The following is a 22,350-nucleotide window of genomic DNA, read 5'->3' on the forward strand; positions in this document are numbered from 1 at the left end:
CTATAGCCCCAGCTACTGAGTAGGCTGAGGCAGGAGAATCACCTGAACCTGGGAGGTGGAGGTTGCAGTGAGCTGAGATCACAGCATTGCACTCCTGCCTGGACAACAGAGCCAAACTCTGTCTCAAAAAAAAAAAAAGAAAGGAAATTGAGTTACTTGACTTTTGTTTTTTTCTTGATGTGGTAAGAGCCAAGCTTGGAAAGAACTGTTGGAGGGAGTTGAAGGTAGAAAATAGAAAAGAAAAGACTTTGTTTTCAGTAACAGAGGCAGAACTGCCTTCCTCTTTTCTCATCTAACTAAAAGACAGGTGGTTTTTAGTTAGTTGGTTAGTTGAATAAGGGGGGGTCTTGGTTTCGATTCTGAAAATCAGCATTTGGATCTGTCTCTATCATTTGCAGTAACTCTAAGGAATCAACTAATTCCAATGAAATGTAGTGTCTTTCTTATAGTTTAATATGGCTTTATAACTTGTACTTTCATTTATATAGATAATAATCAAGAGGAAAGCAGAACAAATATTATTTTCTCATTCTTATAAATGAAACAACTACTCAGCCAGCTGACTTGTCTGGTGTGGCACAGTAAGTAGCCATAGTGAGGTCAGTGCCAGGCCTCCAACTCCTGGAGCACAGTGTTCATTTTGAATTGTGCTGGTGCCACCAACTTCAATTGTGACCAGTAATTTTTCAATGAGCATATATGTTCTGTGGCTTATATTAACCGTTGTCTCATGGATATGTGATAACCTGAAATGAGACATTAGGCAGCTGTGTTGTTAGCTGTATTCATGGCTTTCAGTGTTGGCTAAGCATAGAATTGCATGAGAAAATTTTATTATTTATTTATTTTCTTTATGGGGTCTCACTCTGTTACTCAGGTTGGAGTGCAGTGGCGTGATCTCTGCACACTACAATCTCTGCCTCCCAGGAAGGAAAGGGAAGGGGAGGGGAGGAGAGGGGAGGGATTCATAAGATGATTATGTACATAAATAAAAGTACAAGTTATAAAGCCATACTAAACTGTATAAGAACCTACCCTCTCCTGACCTACGAATCAGAAGCCCTGGAACTAAGAACTTGGTGCAAGTGCATGTTTTAAAATTTCCTCATGTGGGCCAGGTGTAGTGGTTCACACCTGTAATCCCAGCATTTTGGGGGCTGAGGCAGGCAGATCCCTTTCTGTGTCTCCGTCTCCGTCTCCGTCTCCGTGTCTCCCCCTCCCCCTCCCCTCTTCCCCTCCCCCTTCCTCTCCCCCGTTCTGCTTCCCCTTCCTTCCCTTTCTCTTCCCCTTGCTTTCCTGTTTCCCTCCCCTTCCCTTCTACTTCCCTTTCCTTCCCCTGCTCCTTCCCTTTCCCCTCCTCTTCCCCTCCTCTTGCCCTTCCCCTTCTCCTCTCTTTCCCTTCCCTGCCTTTTCCCTTCCCCTGTTCCTTCCCCTTCCCTTCACCTCCCCCTTCTCCTCCCTCTCCCCTTTCCTTTCCCCTTCCCTTCTCCTCCTCCTCCGCTTTCCGCTTCCCCTTCACTTCTTCCCCTCTCCTTCCCCTCCCCTCCCGTTCCCTTCCCCTTCCCCTCTCCTTCCCCTACCTTTTCCCTCCCCTTCCTCTTTCTCCTCAGTTTCCCCTTCCCCACCCTCCCCTTCCCATACTCCTTCCCCTCCCCTTCTGTTTCTCTTCCCCTTCTCCTCCCCTTCCCCTTCTTCCCTTCCCCACCCCTCTCCTTTACATACCCCTTCCCCTTCCTCTTTACCTTCCCCTTCCCTTCTTCCCGCTCCCCTTTCCTTCACTGTCACCTTCCCCTTCCCCTTTCGTTCTCCTTCCCCTTCCCTTCCCTTTCTCTTTGCTTTCCTTCCCCTTCCCTTCACCTTCACCTTTCCCTTTCCAGCACTTTCCCTTCCCCTTTCCTTCACCTTCCCCTTTCCTTCACCTTCACCTTTCCTTTCCCTTCACCTTCCCTTTACCTTCCCTTCACCTTTCTCTCCCCTTTCCTTCCCCTTCCCTTTTCCCCCACCCTTCCCCTTCTTGTTCCCCTTCCTTTCACCTTTACCTTCCCCTCTCATTCACTTTTACCTTCTCCTTCCTCTTCCTTTACCCCTTCCCCTCACCTTCCCCTTCCCTTCCCCTTTCCCCTTCCTCTTCCCCTTACTTCACCTTCATCTTCCCTTTCCCTTCACCTCTGCCTTTCACTTCCCTTCACCTTCCCCTTCCCTTCCCCTTTTTCTCTTCCTCTTTTTCCCTTCCCCTTCTCCTTCCCTTCCCCTTTACCTTCCCCTTTCCTTCACCTTCCCCTTCTTATTCACCTTTCCTTCAACTTCACCTTTTCCTTCACCTTCCCCTTCCCCTTCCCTTTCCCTTCCACTTCTCCTTCACTTCTCCTCCCCTTCACCTTCCCCTGTCTTTCACCTTTCTCTTCCCCTTCCTTTTCCTTCCCCTTTCCTTCCCCTTCCCCTCCCATTCTTGTTCCCTTCCCAATCCTTCCTGTTCTCCTTCCCCTTCATCTTTTCCTTCTTCCCTTCTCCTTCATCTTCATCTTCCCCTTCCCTTCCCTTCCCCTTCCCTTTCCCCTTCCCTTCCCCTTCCCTTTCCCATTCCTGTCCCTGTCCCCATCCCTTCCTCATCTCTTCCTCTTCACCTTCCCTTTCTCCTTCCTCTTAACCTTCTCCTTCCCTTTCTGTTCTCTTTCCCTTCCACTTTCTCTCCCCTTGCCCTTCCCCTTTCCCTTTCCTTTCATCCAGGCTGGAGTCAACCTCTGCCTCCCGGGTTGAAGTAATTCATGCGCCTCAGCCTTTTGAGTAGCTGGGACAACAGGCCTGCGCCAGCCTTCCTGGCAAACTTTTTTGTATTTTAATAGAGATGGGGGGTTCACTCTATTGGCCAGGCTGGTCTTGAACTTTTGGGCTCAAGTGATCCTTCTGCCTCGGCCTCTCAAAGTGCTGAGATTACAGGGTGAGCCACTACACCCGGCAGGTACTTCTAATTAAACAAGCCAGTCCACCCACTAAAGACAAACCTCTATTAGAGATTTTGAAACATAGACAGGACTAAAAAGCAGTGCACTTATGTCAGTGTTTGGAACTGCTAAGAGCAAATCTCCATGGGTTGGAAGCACAGGAATGTATTATAAATACAGTTTCCCTTTCTAGTCACTGTCTCAAAAACTCGTGATCCTCAGAGATAGAGCTATGATGTAGACACAGAGTGTTTGATCTTAAAATGGCTGTGAAGTATCATCTGACTTGATTCTTTGCGGGCAAGTAAATATCTAAACGACCCATGTTTCTGTCCTTTTAAAATTTTAAGACATTGCCTCACCCCCGTCTAAAGGCCAAGGCAGGTTTAGTCTCAAGGGGTAGGTATCAATTCCTTTCATCTTTAAAAATCTATTTCTGTTGTTTTATCATTTTGTTATAAATCTTTGGAAAATATAATTAATGGAGGAAAGTAGAATCGTAGTGAATTAAAGACAATAGGAAAAATTGTTTTTTTCTTGTGAAAGTTTGTTAGGAATTATATTTCCAGTTTGTAAAAATGGTAAGCAAACTGAAGCAAACTCTTTTAAGTTTCTTAGAATTGTAGCTAGTAGACTTTGGAAGGCGTTACTGGAACAATAACAGCCCACAGTAATGAAAATAAATTGTGTGCCCAGAAGGAAAAGTGGGGAGTGTTTTGTAAATATGTGTTATACTTATCCCTTTTGGGACTTTCTCTCCTTTAAAAATGTTTTTTCTTTAAAGTATATATACTATGTGAATCTATTTCTGTAAAGTTCAAAAACAGGCAAAGTGAATCTGGTGCTTGATGTTAGGACTGTATTTGCCTTTAAGTCAAAGGAAGGGGCATGAGTGGGGCTTTTAGGGTGCTGGTAACACTTGGTTTGTTCCACTTCTTGATCTGGGTGCTGGCAGTACAGGTATTCAATTTGTAAAAATGTTCAAGCTGTGAACTTATGACTTGTTCTTTTCTGTATGTATTTTAGTACTTCAACAAAAACGTTTAAATTTCTTAGGTACTTAATAGTTCTTATTTTAATTATGTCTTTAGTTTTTACTGCTTAGATAGAGAAATAGTGGTATTACTTTTTGTAGGTTAATCTTACACCTTGCAACTTGTTGAACTCTTTTATATTCTAATAGTCTGATTCTATCAGTTGTTCTAAGTAGATGATCATACCATCTGCAAATTAGATAACTTTGCTTCAATTTTAATTTTTTGAGATGGGGTCTTGCTATGTTACCCAGGCTGATCTTGAACTCCTTGGCTCAGGAGTTTCAGTTTCTTCTGTGAGCCACCATACCCAGTCCAATTTTTATCATAAGCAGATGTTGAATTTTATCTTTCTGTATCAATTAAGGTTCAGTTTCTTCCTCTGGGTTCTTTTTCTCCTTTGGTCTATTTATATGATAAATTTCTGGTTAGATTTTGAGATGTTGATTCTTTCTGAGATAAACACTGCTTGATTGTGACATCTGTATTCACTAGTTGTATTAGTTTGTTCTCATGCTGCTAATAAAGACATACCCAAGACTGGGTAATTTGTAAAGGAAAGTGGTTTAATGGACTCACAGTTCCACATAGCTGGGGAGGCCTCACAATCATGGCTGAAGGGGAATGAGGAACAAAGTCATGTAATACATAGCAACAGGCAAGAGAGCTTGTGTAGGGGAACTTCCCTTTATAAAATCATGAGATCTCATGTGATTTATTCACTATCTCAAGAACAACATGAGAAAGACCCACCCCCATGATTCAGTTATGTCCCACCAGGTCCCTCCCTGTGTAGGAATTATGGGAGCTACAATTCAAGATGAGGTTTGGGTGGCCACACAGCCAAACCATATCAGTAACGAAATAAGACTATACCTTTCTTGTCCTGTATTTTGCTTATGTGGTTTTGGACCAGAGATTCTATAATCCTCATAAACTGGGCTAGGTAGGTTTTGTTCTTTTTCTGTTTTTTAGAACAGTTTATATAAGACAGGAATTGGTACTGAAAGTTTGAATTTACCTGAAAATTAATCTAAGCTAGATATTTTAGGAGGGAAGACTTAACTAGTTGAGTGTATTTAAAACCTATTGACATAAAACAATTATTTCTTGTACTAATTTTGGTATTTTCTAGGAATTTACCTATTTCATCTAGATTTCATTTTTTTGAAAATCTGACTGTAGTCATTTATGTTTTATTTATTTAGAATTTTATTGTTGTCTTACTAGTCTTTTCAAAGAACAAGCTTTTGTTTTTATACCTTTTTTTCTGTCTCTCTCTTTTTTCTTTTTCTTTTTTTTTTGTGACAGAGTCTCACTGTGGCCCAGGCTGGAATGCAGTGACATGATCTTGGCTCACTGCAGCCTCCACCTGCTGGGTTCAAGGGATTCTCCCATCTCAGCCTCCTGAGTAGCTGGGATTACAGACATGTACCACAACACCCAGCTAATTTTTGTATTTTCAGTAGAGTTGGGGTTTCAACATTTTGGCCAGGGTGGTCTCGAACTCCTGACCTCAAATGATCCACCCACCTCAGCATCTCAAAGTGCTGGGATTACAGGTGTGAGCCACTGGGCCTGGCTTTTTCTTTAATTAAAAAAAATTTTTAGCGACAGCTTCTTGCTCTGTCACCCAGGCTGGAGAGCAGTGGTGCAATCACAAATCACTGCAGCTCGACCTGCGGCCTCAATCAATTTTCCCATCTGAGCCTCCCAAGTAGCTGGGACTAGGGGTGCATACTACAGTGCACCACGCCTAGCTAATTCTTTTTTTTTTTTTTTGAGACAGGGTCTTACTCTTCTTACTCTGTTACCCAGGCTAGAGTACAGTGGTGTAATTATTGCTCACAATAGCCTCAAATTCCTGGGCTCAAGCAATCCTCCCTTCTGCCTCAGCCTGCCAGAGTGCAAGGATTATAGGCATGAGCCACAGCACCTGGCCTTTCATTTTCTTTTTTCTTTTTTTTCCCCAGAGATTGGATCTTGTTCTATCTTCCAGGCTGGAGTGCAATGGTGTGATCATAGCTCACTGTAATCTTGAACTTTTAAGGTAAAGCAATCCTCCTGCCTCAGCCTCCTTAGTAGCTAGGGCAAGGGCAAAACACCATGCCACGCTAATTTTAAAATTTTTTTGTAGAGATGGAATCTCAGTATGTTGCCCAGGCTGGTCTAGAACTCTTGGCCTCAAGCAGTCATCCCACCTCAGCCTCCTAAAGTGCTGGGATTATAGATGTGAGTCACCATACCCCAGCACTGCGTTTTTGACCTGCTTCATTTCTGACCTGGGCCAGTTCACCCATTCTTAGGCAACCTGGTGGTCCCCTGCTCCCACATGGTCACCATATTGATGCCGAATTTATTGTGGACACATGATTGGTGTAGCACGCTACAGCCCAGAATTCCTAGACTCAAATGAAGCTTCTGCCTCAGCCTCCCAAGTAACTGGGCCTATAGGTGTCTGCCACTGTGCCCACCAGGCTTTTTATTTTATTTATTTTATTTTTATTTTTTGTGAGACAGAGTTTCACTTAGTTGCCCAGGCTGGAATGCAGTGGCGGGATCTCAGTTCATTGCAGCCACCTTCTCCTGGATTCAAGTGATTCTCCCATCTCAGCTTCCCAAATAGCTGGGATTACAGGTACCTGCCATCTTGGCCAGCTAATTTTTCTATTTTAGTGGAGATGGGGTTTCACCATGTTGGCCAGGCTGGACTTGAACTCCTGACCTCAGGTGATCTGCCGGCCTTGGCCCTCCGAAAGTGCTGGGATTGCAGGTGTGAACCACTGCAACTGGCCAATTTTATTTTAAAAATATATATTTTTGGGTCAGACACAGTGGCTCATGCCTGTAATTCCAGCACTTTGGGGGGCCAAGGCAGGCAGATCACTTGAGGTCAGGAGTTCAAGACCAGCCTGGCCAACATGGTGAAACCTTGTCTCTGCTAAAATAAGCTACAAAAATTAGCAAGGTGTGGTGGTGCCTACTGGGGAGACTGAGGCAGGAGAATTTCTTGAACCTGGGTGGCAGAGGTTGCAGTGAGCTGAGATAGCTCCACTGCACTCCAGCCTGGGCAATAGCACAAGACTCCATCTCAAAAAATAAAATAAAAGATATAGATATAGATAATTTTTTTTGAATTCTCTATTTCATTGATATCTGCCTTTTTCTTTATTTTCTTCCTTTGTATTTTTTTTAAGTTACTCTTTCCCAGGTTGAAAGGCTTGACTTCTTTATTTTTAAACTGTGTTTTCTGAGAAATAGATATAAAACTTTACATATTATTTTGACTGTGGCTCACAAATATTTGGCATGTATTGTTCTATGTTCTATATAATCCTAATTAATTTTATGATTTTTTTAACCAAGGAGAACATAGTCGATATGACACTTTTTCTTTGGAATTGGTTGCAGGTTTTTAATGGACTAATACAGGGTCTGGTTTTTGTTTTTAACTGTCCTGCGTATGTCTGGAGAATGTATATTCTGTCTTGAGTGTATGTTCTTTTTTCTTTTTTTTTTTTTTTCAGACAGAGTCTCGCTCTATTGCCCAGGCTGGAGTGCAGTGGCACGATCTCAGCTCATTGCAGCCTCCGCTTCCTGGGTTCAAGCAATTATTCTTCCTCAGCCTCCTGAGTAGCTGGGACTACAGGTGCATGCCACCACGCCCAGCTATTTTTTTGTATTTCTAGTAGAGACGGGGTTTCACCATATTGTTCAGGCTGGTCTCAAACACCTGGCCTGAGTGTATGTTCTAATTGCACATTTTTAGGATATATGTGAAGCATGTGCATATATATTTATTGTGTTTTTCCTTTTATTTATACATAATGTCCTCTGTATCACCTATGAGATATATATATATTATATAATTGATACATATATATAATTTTTTTTTTTTTGAGACAGTCTCACTGTCACCCAGGCTGGAGTACAATGGCATGATCTGGGGTCACTGCAACAACCGCCTCCCAGGTTAAGGCAATTCTCCTATCTCAGCCTCCTGAGTAGTTGGAGTTAAAGGCGTGTGCCACCACACCTGGCTAATTTTTATATTTTTAGTAGAGATGGGGTTTCGCCATGTTGCCCAGGCTGATCCCAAACTTCTTAGTTCAGGTGATCTGCCTGCCTGGGCCTCTGAAAGTGCTGGGATTACAGGTGTCAGCCACCACACCCAGCCTAATATAGTCTTTACTTAGATTCTATTTTATTAGTTACTAAGATCACTATCCAGCTTCCTGTCAGATTATATTTACCTGATGTCTTTTTCCATCCTTTATTTGCAACCTTTCTGTGTACTTTCATCCCACCCTTGCTACCCTCCCTGTCCCCAGGCATCCACTGATCTCATCTACTCCCTGTCAGTCTAGGTTTGTTTGCAATTTCTTGAGTTGCTAAAAATGGAATCATACAGTATGGACTCTTTTGGAGGAAGAGACTAGGCTTCTTTTACTCAGCATAATTATTTTGAGACAAACCCATGTTGTATTTATCAATGGTTTATTCCTTTATATTGCTTAGTAGTAGTCTGTTGTTTATACCAGTGTGTTGATCCATTCATCTGTTGATAGATATTTGGTGGCTTCTCCATTCTTTTCATTTGCATGCCTGTAATGACTAATGAGGTTGAACATGTTTTCATGTGCCTCTTTGCCCATTTTGTATTGGGTTTTTGTTTTCTTATTGTTGAATTTTGAAAGTCTTTTATATATTCTGGATTTAAGTTCTTTAACAGATAAGTGACTTACAAATATTTTCTCACAATTTATGACTTGTCCTAAAAGTTGTTAATTTTGAGGAAATCCAGTTTACCTTTTTTTTTTCCTTTTATGTATCATGTTTTTGGTGTTATGTCTGAGAACTCTGCCTAACTAAAGGTAACAAAGATTTTTCTCTTCTGTTTTCTTCCAGAAATTTTATAGTTTTCAGTTTTATACCAAGGTCTGTGATTGATATACTTGGATCTATGTCCCTGCCAAAACATCATGAGTTGTAATCCCCAGTGTTGGAGATGGGGCAAGGTGGGGCTTAGTGGGAGGTGATTGGATCATGGGACAGTTTTTCATGAATGATTTAGCACCATTCTCCTTGGTACTATTCTCATGATAGGAAGTTCTTGTGAGATCTGGTGGTTTAAATGTTTTCAGCATACCAAGTAAAATATTTGAGGTAGCAATTTAAAAAAAAAAAAAACAACTCCCACTTGCTCTCTCTTGCTCCTACTCCTGCCATGTGATATGCCTTTGCCTTCTGCCATGATTGTAAGTTTCCTGAGGCCTCCCTAGAAGCCAAGCAGAAACCACTGTGCTTCCTGTACAGCCTGCAGAACTATGAGCCAACTAAACCTCTTTTTCTTTATAATTACCGAGTCTCAGGTTATTTCTTTACAACCGTGCAAGAACGGAATAATACAATAATCCTTTTGGGTAAATTTTTCTATGTGGGGCAAGGTATATATCATTCTTTTAATACATTGCTGGACTTGTATGGAACCATTCTTGGCAGGACTTCTCACTGTAATGAAATTTGTCCCTGTTTGGTGGTTGTTTTCACAGCATCTCTGGAAGTTGATGGTAGAAGAGTCCGATTTACTGGGTCAGCTGAAGGTAATGGCTGAGCTGTTGTAATTCTTACAATGATGCTGGTAGGCAGTGACTCCCATTCCCTGGTGTTTTCTGAGAGCACTGGTTGCCTATACCTAGACTCATTTGTTCTTATCCAAGTGAGCAAACTATACCTAATGTTACAAATCTACTATCATACAAAGATTTGGGAGTGTACTTTCTTCTGGCATAATATAATTATGTTGCTATTGAATAAATAAGGCCAAATACACACCAGTCATCCTGCTCTGCAGAACTAAGTATACCTCTTTGAAATGTCCAGTGCCTATATCCTTTTGTAGTTTGGGCTCAAGTTGATGAAATTGGAAATTACTGTATACGTGTAGTTCCTCAGGACAGTGAGGAGCTCCTGCCTTGCTTTACTGAATTGTAAGTTAAAATTCTTTCCTCAGATCATTAAAGACTTTTACCTTCTGGGACGTGGAGAACTATTTCAGGCCTTCATTGACACAGCTCAACACATGTTAAAAACACCGCCCACTGCAGTAACTGAGCATGGTAATTGTCTGTGGCCCTGAGAATGATCAACTGATGGACATTGCAGGATATTTCTTGGCTGCTGCTGACCCTTTTAAGGCTTGCTCCACTAAGAGCAGCCTGGTGAGTTACAGAGCAGTGGCTTCCCGAGATGGAAGGCCCTTTTGCAGGTAGGCTTCATGCTGGGGTCATTGAGAACAGTGTCTTGGCCCATGACCCTTCCCAGAAGAGCTGGTACAGACCTTCAAACCAGGTATTTTTTCCTCATTGGACTACAGCCACATATACTTCACGGGGCATATTGGGACTTAGTGCCTCTTGTGGTGTTGTAGTAGAATTCTTTAAGTGTAAATGATGGAAACGTCACCCGAGCTAGCCTAGTTAGGAAAGGGAAATTGATTTGCTATTGTATCTAAAACTCCAGTGGGACAACTTGGATTCATATTCATTCTCTCTCTCTCTCTCTCTCTCTCTCCGCCCCCACCCCCTGTCTCTTGTTCATATCTTGTATATGTCTCTTGTAAACTCTTTGATGACCTTCTGGAAACATGACCACCAGCAGCTCCCAGGAACATGCCTCACGGTGTCCTCTTCTGAAGGAACCAAACCTGGTCCCTCTTGTTGCAAGTTAGAGAATTCTACGGAATTCTCAATGTTTTGATTGGCCCAACCCACATCACATGCCTATCCTTGTATCAGTCAAAGAGGTCAGAACACTAGGCTGTGCATAGTTCAGTGAAGTGGCCAACCCTTGACCAAGATGGCCATTCCCATTCAAAGTGCATGAATATAGTTGGGTAAGGATCGAAAAAACTAAAATGGGAGGAAGAAAATACATACACTCAAGCTGATTTTTTTTTTCTAGCTCAGTAAAACCATAGATGTCCATGGTACTTAAATAGTACAAATATAAGTATTTGTGGTTGCAAATATCAGAAAATCCAGTTCATACTCATTTAAAGCAATAGGAAAGAAAGAATGTATTGCTTCTCATAACTGAAAAGCTCAGCAGTGTGATGGTTTTTGGCAAAACTTGATCCAGTGACGCGTGTGGCACCTTTAGGACTTGGTCTCTTTCCATCTTTCACCTCTTTCTTCTCAGACAGGCCTGCTCTTTATGGTAGCAAGAAAGTCTAGCCAAGTTACATCCTATTAAGCCCCTGTTTATCTTGAAAAAAGCTGTACTCTTTTTTTTTTTTTTTTGAGACGGAGTTTTGCTCTTGTTACCCAGGCTGGAGTGCAATGGCACGATCTCGGCTCACCGCAACCTCTGCCTTCTGGGTTCAGGCATTTCTCCTGCCTCAGCCTCCCGAGTAGCTGGGATTACAGGCACGCACCACCATGCCCAGCTAATTTTTTGTATTTTTAATAGAGACGGGGTTTCACCATGTTGACCAGGATGGTTTCGATCTCTTGACCTCGTGATCCACCTGCCTTGGCCTCTCAAAGTGCTGGGAATACAGGCTTGAGCCACCGTGCCCGGCCCAAAGCTGTACTCTTTTAAGAGTCTGAATAGAGCATCTGGATTGGCCTGGCTTGATTGTGTTACTATCCCTAAACAATATAGCATAACAAAGTAGAGTATTACATTCCATTTGATCATGCCTACATCACCTGGCTACCCCTAGAATCGGGTGTTGTCTAGCACCAACCCACTGGAAATATGTGAACTGTACTGAGTAGGGATGATTCTCCAAGGAAAATCAGGAGGCAGTTTGTTACCAGCAAGAAGAGAAGGATGGATAGATGTTAGGCAAATGCAACAGATGTCCACTGTGTCCCACTGTTAGTGTTGGGCATGCTGGGGAGGAAGTGGAAAGCTGCAGAGTCTGGGCTTGTTCCGTAGGCAGGCATCCTTGTCAGCCCGCGTGTTCTTTCTTGCAGATGTGAATGTGGCCTTTCAGCAGTCAGCACACAAGGTATTGCTAGATGATGACAACCTTCTCCCTCTGTTGCACTTGACAATTGAGTATCACGGAAAGGAGCACAAAGGTTTGCCATTCTTTCCTGCCACCTTAGAGTTCCTACTGCTCATACCCATTTTCCCATCTCTGCTTCCAGCCCCTGCCATAGAAACCATATAATTTTGGATCTTAGATATCAGCTAGTACTGTACTATAGTTTTATACAGAAGAAAAGGGAAGTCCAGAAAGGCTATGTGAGATGTCCAGGCCATGTTTTAGGGGGGTTGGGGTTTTGGTTTTGGTCATGCTGCTGGAATGGTCCCTGTTTTATTTATTTCCAGCCTCCAGATTTTAAGGCTGAGGAAAGAATTTCTAGAAGACCTCCCAAGAAAACCTTACAAAGAAGTTTCCTTGCCCTTTTTTTGTGTCACCTGTAAGCTTCTGACATCGCAGACTCCAGCGAGCTCTCACTTCTTTTATTTTGGAGGTGGAGTCTCACTCTGTCACCCAGGCTGGAGTGTAGTGGTGCATTTTTGGCTCACTGCAACCTCTGCCTTCCAGGTTCAAACAATTCTCGTGCCTCAGCACCCTGAGTAGCTGGGACTACAGGTGCACACACCACCACACCCAGCTAATTTTTTATTTTTAGTAGAGACAGGAGGGTCTCACTCTGTTGCCCAGGCTGGTCTTGAACTCCTGCAGACTCATTTTGTGAATGTTACTTGCTGGGTCTCTGGTTCTTGATTAACCAAGTCGTTATCTTTTCTTTTTTTCTTTTCTTTATCACAGCAGATGCTACTCAGGCAAGAGAAGGTCCTTCTCGGGAAACTTCTCCCCGGGAAGCCCCTGCATCTGGCTGGGCAGCCCTAGGTCTTTCCTACAAAGTACAGTGGCCACTACATATTCTTTTCACCCCAGCTGTCCTGGAAAAGTGAGTATTTCTGAGTTTCTCTCACAGGTAAATATAACCCACCTTCTTGCAAGGGAAAAAACTAGCAGGAATAGAATTACTGGGAGAACAAGCTGTGGTAGCACATGTCTGTAATCCCAGCTACTCCAGAGCCTGAGGCAGGAGGATTCCTTAAGCCTAGGATTTCAAATTCGTCCTGAGCAATATAGTGAGACCCCATCTCTTAAAAAAAAAAAAATGAATGGGAGCAAGATAGCTACCCAACTAGTTTTTAACAATCTGTAAATCAAAAGTTGTAAACGCCTATGCCTTCACGGGGTAAACTGATCACATTAGTAAGTGAAGCTCAGATATGAGACACAGGGAGTGGTGGGTGTTGAAATCCACGGGAGGGCATATACCTACTTCAAACCGTTGTTTTGTTAATTGCCAAATAACAAGCAGTTTGTAGGCTGCCAGTTTGTGACCTCTGGAAAATAAGGTCTCAGGTACCATGTCGAGATAATTGCCCTTGATGATTCCCTCATGCCTGACAAGGTCTCTGTCCCTCAATTTTGTAATATTTTTTGTTGATTTACTTGGGAAAGTCCTCCACCCTGCATGTTTGCTGTGGATGTCAGCCGCTGGGGAAAAGGTTGCCTCCTTACCCTCAGGGAGAGATAACAGGGGCAGCCAAGCTTGGGGATGGAGTAAAGGAGCTGACCAAGTTGGAGTCTCTTTCTGTCAGGTCACCCTTGCTCTTTATCATGAGAGCTTGCCAAGTGTTACTGCTTGGCTTGGTCAGGACCTAATGTCCCCAAACCAGAGATCTACAGAAAAGAGGAAAGAGAAGCAAATGTGGCTGGTCATGGCTTCTGAAATCTACCCTCACACCGTATCTAGGAACTTCCCAAACCCAATTACTGGTCAGAGAACTGGCCCCTGGCCTGGAAGGAGACTTGAAGCTGTCATACTCAGTGAAACCAGAGGAATGAAGAAAAGGGAAACAAACAAAAAGGCCATCTCTTCCTCCAGCCACCACTCTTATTCCTTCCTGTTCTTCTTCCTAGCCCTCTCCACGTTTTTGAGGTAGATAAGCTTAGGGTAGAATAGACTGGGCATAAACTAGAAAAGATGAGGCTGGTTCAGGGAGAAAATTCTATGGCAAATTCAGAGCCCATGGCCCAGCTAAAAGCAAGTGGCATGGACCCTGTACAAAGAACTTCCAAAGATCTTCAGCTCCCAGGATCCTGTAGGCCAACAGCCTACTTACCTCCTAACTGGATATGCTCTCAACACCCTTGAAGAAATCAAGTTTAGAAGTATTTTTTTTTCATTTTCATTATAAAAATTTATAAATCTAAACAAAAATATAGACTATAACAAACTCCTGTGTCCTCATTATTCACCTTCAGTAACCATCAACATTCTACTACTAGTTTCATCTGTCCCTCCCCCACTTTTGTTGTTGGAGCTGTATAAAGCAAATCATAATCCATTCATTCTGCCAATAAACAATTGAAAAAGGCATATTTCAGCAGGACTAGAATGCTATTATCACATCCAATAAGATTAACAATAATCCCTGTAATCTGATATCCAGCCTACATTGAAATTTCTCCAGTTATCAAAAAAAATCTTTATGTTTGGGTTTGTTCAAATCAGTATCCAAACAAGGTCTATTATTTTATTATGTTTGTTCCTTTAGAAATAGATAATTTTTAAAACCAAACAGAATGGGACTGTCTTCTGCAAACCTGCCTACAAACAGGTAAATAAATCCAGTTCTACCAAGAATCAGCTGTTCTTCCCATGTGTCGTTTCAGTATGGGGCTTCAGCATTAAGCAGTTAGCTCCTGAGCTTGCAGGGAGGCAGGAGTTTATCTTAGAGGGAAGCTTTGGGCTTCAGGGACAGAGAATCAGCTTCGTCATAATCCTTGATTCATAACACACTATTTTTTTTTTTTTTTTTTTGAGACAGGATCTTGCTCCATTGCCCAGGCAGCACACTGCAGCCTTGACCCCTGGGCTCAAGCGATATTCCTGCCTCAGCCTCCCGAGTAGCTGGGCTGTAGGTGAGCACCACCATACCTGGCTAATTTTTTAAATTTTTAGTAGAGATGGCATCTCACTATGTTGCTCAGGCTGGTCTTGAACCCCTGGGCTTAAGCAATTCTTCTGCCTTGGCCTCCCAAAATGCTTGGATTACAGGCATAAGCCCACCACATCTGGCCTGTTTAAAGAATTATAAAAAAAGCTTTATGTAATCTTTTGTGATTTACCTTTTTCATGCAAAAATCATATTGCTAAGAAGCAATATGAGTCAACTATTCAAAAAGGGATATTTCAACAGAACTATAATGCCATTGTCACAGCCAATAAAATTAACATTTCTCCCTTATAATCTGATATCCAGTCCATATTGGAATTTCTCTAGTTACCTTAAAAATTGCAGAGATGGGGTTTCACCTTGTTATATAGCTGGAGTTCATTCATTTTGGCTGCTATATGATATTCCACTGTATAGATAAATTACAATTTATTTGTCTACATGTCTAGTCATTCTTTCCTTACTGCTTTTTTCTGAGATGGGTGGGTAGCACAAAGTCCTAGAGTCTAATGTGGGGGAAGTACAGGGGGTGAAATTTTCATCTTGAATATCCTGTTGTTTCTGTCCTAGATACAACGTTGTTTTCAAATACTTATTGAGCGTGCGCCGGGTGCAAGCTGAGCTGCAGCACTGCTGGGCCCTACAAATGCAGCGCAAGCACCTCAAGTCTAACCAGACTGATGCGATCAAGTGGCGCCTAAGAAATCACATGGCATTTTTGGTGGATAATCTTCAGTACTATCTCCAGGTCTGTGCTGAGAGATGAGTAGAAGGAAGGGATACGGAAACAAGCCTAGGAGGTTGGCAGGGAGTATCAAAGAGGGACTACAGTTTTGTATTTGATAAAATGGTGGGGTTTGAGAAAATTCAGGAGTTATATCACTAGGCATGTTTCTTTAAAAAGCATTTTATTTTGTTACTTTTTAGACACAGGGTCTTACTCTATTGCCGAGGCTGGAGTGCAGTGGTGCAGTCATAGCTCACTGAAGCCTCAAGCTCCTGGATTCAAGTGATCCCCCTGCCTCAGCCTCTCAAGTAGCTGTGACTACAGATACATGCCATCATGCCTAGGTTTTTAAATTTTTTTGTAGAGATGGAGTCTCACTTTATTGCTCAGGCTGGTCGCAAAATCCTGGCTTCGGCCACGCACAGTGGCTCACGTTTGTAATCCCAGCACTTTTAAGAGGCCGAGGTGGCCAGATCACTTGAGGTCAGGAGTTCAAGACCAGCCTGGCCAGCATGGTGAAACCCATCTCTACTAAAAATACAGAAAAATTAGCTGGGTGTGGTAGCACATGCCTATAGACCCAGCTACCTGGGAGGCTGAGTCAAAAGAATGGCTTGACCCCAGGTGGTGGAGGTTGCAGTGAGCCAAGATTGCACCACTGCACTCCAGCCTGGGCGACAGAGCAAGACTCTGTCTCAAAAAAAAAAAAAAACACCTCACTCCTGGCTTCAAGTGATCCTCCTGCGTGTTTGCCTCCCAGAGTGTTGTGATTATAGGCATGAACTGACATTAGCCTCTTAAAGGCATTTTAAAGGCTCCTTATCAGCAATCTGTTATTTATTATTGACTTGCCCCTTATTTTTATTCTTTGCTATCACTTCTGGAATCCAATAGGTGACCAAATCAGTCAGTGGAGGGGATGTGACATGAGTGGGTTAGGATGGAGCAGGGGAGTCTAGGCACGGTGGCTCACACCTGTAATCCCAGCACTTTGGGAGACCAAGGCAGGTGGATCGCCTGAGGTCACGAAAAAATAGAAAAAATAGCCAGGTATGGTGGTGGGCACCTGTAATCCCAGCTACTTAGGAGGCTGAGGCAGGAGAATCACTTGAACCTAGAATGCAGAGGTTGCAATGAGCCAAGATTGTGCTGCACGCCAACCTGGGAGACAGAGCAAGATTCCATCTCAAAAAAAGAAAAAAAGATGGGACAGGGGAGAGTGGTCAGCCAAGGTAAAGGGGGTAAAGCCATTGGAGGGGGTCAGCCGTTGGAGGGGGTAAAGAATTATGCAAGTAACTTCCTACAAGGGTGGGCAATATAAGGGTGTCTTTGGTTAGCCTTAAAAGTGGCTTGGTTAGAAGGAAGATGAGTGGGGGCAAAGCATTTTCATTTCAACTAGTCCTTAGAATATGCAAGGTGCTAAAATTTTTGTGTAATGTCTGTCAGGTAGATGTGTTGGAGTCTCAGTTCTCCCAGCTGCTTCATCAAATCAATTCTACCCGAGACTTTGAAAGCATCCGATTGGCTCATGACCACTTCCTGAGCAATTTGCTGGCTCAATCCTTTATCCTATTGAAACCTGTAAGTAAGAGTCATTGGTTCCTAAACTGCTTCTAATACTGACCATTCCTTCAGGCACTCTTAGTTGACAAGAAATGAAACTATCATTAAGCAATTACTCATTTTAAAACATTTTTAAAGAATGTATAAAGCAAAACTAAAAGGGCATGTTCAAAGGGACCTAAGATGTCTTTGAATTTCTGAAATTATAGGGCATGGTAAGCAGCTATAGATGAAAGAATTATTTGTGCTTAAACGCTCAGGAGTTAAACTCAAAAACCTTGCTTGACAGTACAGAGAAACCAATGAAAAGCATATGGAGTCCACCTTCTAAGAAGTCTTTGGACCAGGATGGATCATTCATTTGAGAGTTCTTTTCATAGACAAGTAGTGTTTCTCTCTGGATGTGTGTACGTGTTTCTATTAAGTACATAATGTATCTCCTTTATCGCACTACATTGGAATCATCAGGACCCTTTAAAAATATCTAGGTGACGGCACTTAAATTAGAGTCCCTATAATAGTGGGATCCAGGTACCAATATTTTTTAAAGCTCACAAGCTAGTTCCAATTCCAGGATAAAGAACAGGAAGATTGAAATGATCTCTTGTAGTTTCTAATGTAATGGTTATGCTTCATCTCTGACATAACACTGCTAGTTGTTATTCCTCAGTGTGCTGTAGCACAGCTGTTAGGGACCATTTTGTTCTGGTGTTTAGGGCTATTTCTGCTGTACGAAGAAGGGTAAGTTATATATTAATAGATGCCAGTCCAAAGGGCTGGCTGAAAATAACCCAAAACTACTGTGATGGGTAGACACTGTCTTTATGTGGCACAGATGTATCTGTAGGGAAAAGCAGACTATCAGAAGAGATCATCATCGTTAATTATTTATTGAGTGCTTACTGTATGCAAGGCACTGGGGATACAAAGAGGTATAAGTCATGGCTCTGCCCTTAAGGAGCTCACAATCTAGTTGGAAAAACAAGACATATATACATACAAAAATCATTAACAACACAGAGGCCTGAACAATTGCCAAGTGGACAACAGTACAGATAATAAAGAAGCAAGAAATGGGGGTTCACTAAAGGCTACAGTGTGGAAGGGAGTGCTTCACTGAGAGAGTGGGTAGGACCTGAACTAGTATTAAAAAGAAGAGCATCCGGGGCAAAGGGAACAACACTCACAGCTCAGAGGCAGGAACACACTCTGTGGGTCTAAGAAACGAAGAGTTAAATGTGGCCAGAGTGGAGGTTTGCTGCAGGGCTGAGAGAGTAATACCAGCTTAGCCAGGAAGGGATGTGTTTGTTTTACACATTATGTGTATTTGAGGGGCTGGCAGGCCTTGCAAAGTGGCAGTGTCTATCTTCTCAGATTTGGGAGGTCAGCTACTAATTAGACTGTTCTCCCAAATCTTTAATTTCATGAAGGTACCTTCCTTCCTTTTCCTAATGCCAACTCTGTTTCCTGGGTAGGTATTTCACTGCCTGAATGAAATCCTAGATCTCTGTCACAGTTTTTGTTCGCTGGTCAGTCAGAACCTAGGCCCACTGGATGAGCGTGGAGCCGCCCAGCTGAGCATTCTCGTGAAGGTGCGTCTGCCTGGAAGTATGCAGCCTTGCTGAAAGGATAGAGGTGGTTTTGCCAATGGAGAATTCATTATCTTTCCTCTGAATCATTAAGACATTTCCTCAATACACACACGCACAGAAAGAAGATACAAAGATTAAAATGTTGGTATCAGTTGCCTTTGAAGCACGTAATTACTGTGCCACCTCATAGTGCTCAAAAGTAGTTCAGTCCTGAATAGTTTATTCAGCCCACCAAATAAGCACTGGCTTTGTTCTAACTTCCTCACATCCTACCCCTCCTTACTTCCTTGAACTAACTAAACCCCATCTCACTGAGATAATTACCTGCTTATAATCAAAACGGGTTTTCCCCAACCTCGGTACTTGACAAAATATGTTAACTGGAAACCAGCTACTAAATTCCTCCTGATGAAAGCGTACTTTCATAGGAAGTCATGCAAGTATAGATTTGGTACAAGTCATTTTAGGAACTAATAGAAATAGGAATGTGGGAAGGCCAGGTGGTTCTATATAATTTTGAACAAGGCTTTTCCAAGAAACTCCCCCCTCTGCCCCCTCCTCCTTATGGAGAGTTGTTGAGTTGAAGTGGAATGATAACTGAATCCTTCTGTCTGCAGGGCTTCAGCCGCCAGTCTTCACTCCTATTCAAGATTCTCTCCAGTGTTCGGAATCATCAGATCAACTCAGATTTGGCTCAACTTCTGTTACGACTAGATTATAACAAATACTATACCCAGGCTGGTGGAACGCTGGGCAGGTAGGAGCAACCCTTGGGTAACTCAGTAGACTTCTTTGGGTGTCTTTTTAATGAGTTATAGAATTCAAGAGCAGGAAGGAGACTTTAGCCATGATGTAGTCCAAATACCCTCATTTTATAAACAAGGCTCAGAGATAGAAGTGTGACCATCTTTAATAATTTTAATGAAGATTATTTTCTAGTAAAAGTTGTCATCATCATCAGATACTAAAAAACCTGACAGTGAGATAGGTATTCAGTCCTTTGCTAGGTTATATATTGCTATACTGGAGGGGCGTGTGCCTTCCATTCCCAATTCTGACATGAACTAGCTGTGCAGCATGGGCACCCCACCTTGCTTGTCCCTAGCCTCTACATCTGTGAAAGGAGGGACCACCCTTTCTAACTCTAAACTTTAAAAAAAATCTGATAGTGAGATTCAGTGGTAGCTGGCTTCCCAGAGGTCTGTCAGTTTTATTGTCCTTTCTCTCTCTAAAATGTCCACAAGCAGATTTTTTCCTAAGCCTTTTTTAGCAGAATAGTTGGGAGAAACAAGTCTTGAGTTTTAAGATGACATCATTTAGATCACAGGTTGTTCTGATTCATATTTCTTTGAAGGTAGTCTTGGGAAAGCATAAGACTTAACAAGACTTTTTTTCTTTTTTGTAGTTTCGGGATGTGAAAAGCTCTGACTCATAAACTGAAGTAACAGTAAATCCCACCTCATTCCCAAGGTTGTAACAGAAGACTCAAAACAAACATCCCTTTCTAGCCACACACAAATAACTGCAGCCTAGTGATAGGACTCTCCCTTTCCCTAGAAGCAGTTACTGAACATCCAGTGGTACAAATCCTTCCCATGTGGAAGGGTCTGGCCCATCAAGCAGAACATGTGGCATCTCTGATACTTTACATTGAAAAAATTTGCTAGATATGTTCTTTTATTTAATAGTGATTTATTGAGCACCTACTATGTGCCTTGGTGTACTTTTCAAGCTGTGGGAGATACAGCAGTAAACAATATAGAGCAGAAAGTTAAGTATTTTATGGTTCATATGTGAACAAGTAACTTTATAAACAGGTTAACGGCTGGATGTTAGTTACCACCAAATAAGAAAGGAACAGGTAAGATAGGCTTTCTCTCTCCCTATACCAGGTAATTTATACCTACACAGACTGGACAATTCTAGCTAATGAAAATATATTTAAAGTATTTCTTAGGTCAGGTGTGGTGGTTCACACTGTAATCCCAGCACTTTGGGAGGCTGAGGCAGGCGGATCACCTGAGATCAGGAGTTCAAGACCAGCCTGACCAATATGATGAAACCCTGTCTCTACTAAAAATACAAAAATTAGCCGGGTGTTGTGGCATGTACCTGTAATCCCAGCTACTCAGCAGGTTGAGACAGGAGACTCACTTGAACCCGGGAGGCAGAGGTTGCAGTGAGCCAAGATCACTCCATTGCCCTCCAATGGGCAACAAGAGCGAAACTCCATTCCCCCTCCCCCCTGGCAAAAAAAATGTATTTTTTATTCTCCAAGAAAAAGGTTCTTAAGAAAAAATTGAGATCAAGTTGTTAGGTTTTTAAATATTGAAGACTGCAGGCCCAGTTACCCATCTTACACAAACCATACAAGTTGAAGTTATCTTAATATGGCCCAGCCATCACTGGTAATCAGTATTCATATCTGTGTGGGTAAATAAATATTCGTTTAACAACTCCCTCCAAAAAGAATGCAGTGTTCTGGCATCAGTTTATAGTCACTGAATCTGGTTTTCATCGCTACATCTTCTACACACAGTGGGAAGCTCTGACAACCTTACTTCCTGCTATCATCAACTAAAGATCCCCCTTTCGGCCGGGCGCGGTGGCTCAAGCCTGTAATCCCAGCACTTCCGGAGGCTGAGGCGGGTGGATCACGAGGTCAAGAGATCAAGACCACCCTGGTCAACATGGTGAAACCCCGTCTCTACTAAAAATACAAAAAATTAGCTGGGCATGGTGGCGCATGCCTGTAATCCCAGCTACGCAGGAGGCTGAGGCAGGAGAATTGCTTGAACCCGGGAGGCGGAGGTTGTGGTGAGCCGAGATCGTGCCATTGCACTCCAGCCTGGGTAACAAGAGCGAAATTCCACCTCAAAAAAAAAAAAAAAAGATCCCCCTTTCAACTGCTGACTCTAGAACAGGGGTTGGCAAACTATGGCCTGCTGTCTTTTTTTGTAAAGACATTTTTACTGAAATGCAGCCATGCCCATTTGTTTACTCATTGTCTATGGTTGCTTTCATGCTCTCACAGCAAAGGTGAGTAGTTGTGATGAATCAAATGGTCCACAAGGCCTAAAATATTTACTCTTTGGCCCTTTACAGAAAAAAACTTATTGACCCCTGCTTTAGAGAATGAGAAGACATAAACAGGGATGATGCTAGAGGAAGGGAAGGAATAGCTTCCAGCCATTGTGACAACAATAATAATACTGGGCCTCTGACTAGCACTTTTAACATTTCCAAGTGTTCTCAGTTGTGCTTCTCATGTTTATCTTATGGAAGGTCATAGCATCCAGCTTATGTTCACTGTCCTTTCATGGCAGTTGGTGCTGTCATTCTCCCTTTAGCTCTAAGAGTGGGGGGAATACCCACAGGTCAGCTGTTAGTGATCTCAGCTCTCAAGAGAGAAAGAGAATGAGATCTTTTTTTTTTACTGTTAGGAAACAAGAGCTGTGCCCAATTCCACTCAATTTTTGGCACAACTATTT

At 42.6% G+C, this 22,350-nt stretch overlaps 1 protein-coding gene across 4 annotated transcripts in view; it reads left to right on the forward strand.

Annotated features, from left to right (window-relative positions):
* The window catches only part of TUBGCP4 (tubulin gamma complex component 4), a 46,883-nt gene extending 25,555 nt beyond the window's left edge, over positions 1–21,328 (forward strand). The window contains exons 10-18 of one of the 4 annotated variants that reach the window (XM_009005324.5): positions 9,529–9,579; positions 9,990–10,095; positions 11,959–12,066; positions 12,768–12,909; positions 15,548–15,725; positions 17,151–17,285; positions 18,743–18,859; positions 19,477–19,616; positions 20,265–21,328. In XM_009005324.5, coding sequence (XP_009003572.1) covers positions 9,529–9,579; positions 9,990–10,095; positions 11,959–12,066; positions 12,768–12,909; positions 15,548–15,725; positions 17,151–17,285; positions 18,743–18,859; positions 19,477–19,616; positions 20,265–20,277 — 990 coding nt within the window. In that variant the 3' untranslated portion in view covers positions 20,278–21,328. The remainder of the gene's footprint in view (positions 1–9,528; positions 9,580–9,989; positions 10,096–11,958; positions 12,067–12,767; positions 12,910–15,547; positions 15,726–17,150; positions 17,286–18,742; positions 18,860–19,476; positions 19,617–20,264) is intronic. The other 3 variants (XM_002753379.7, XM_009005326.5, XM_078334122.1) reach the window with 3 other exon arrangements.
* The last annotated feature ends 1,022 nt before the right edge of the window (positions 21,329–22,350 follow it).

This window comes from Callithrix jacchus, chromosome 8, assembly GCF_049354715.1.
Source record: "Callithrix jacchus isolate 240 chromosome 8, calJac240_pri, whole genome shotgun sequence".
NCBI classification, from domain to species: domain Eukaryota; kingdom Metazoa; phylum Chordata; class Mammalia; order Primates; family Cebidae; genus Callithrix; species Callithrix jacchus.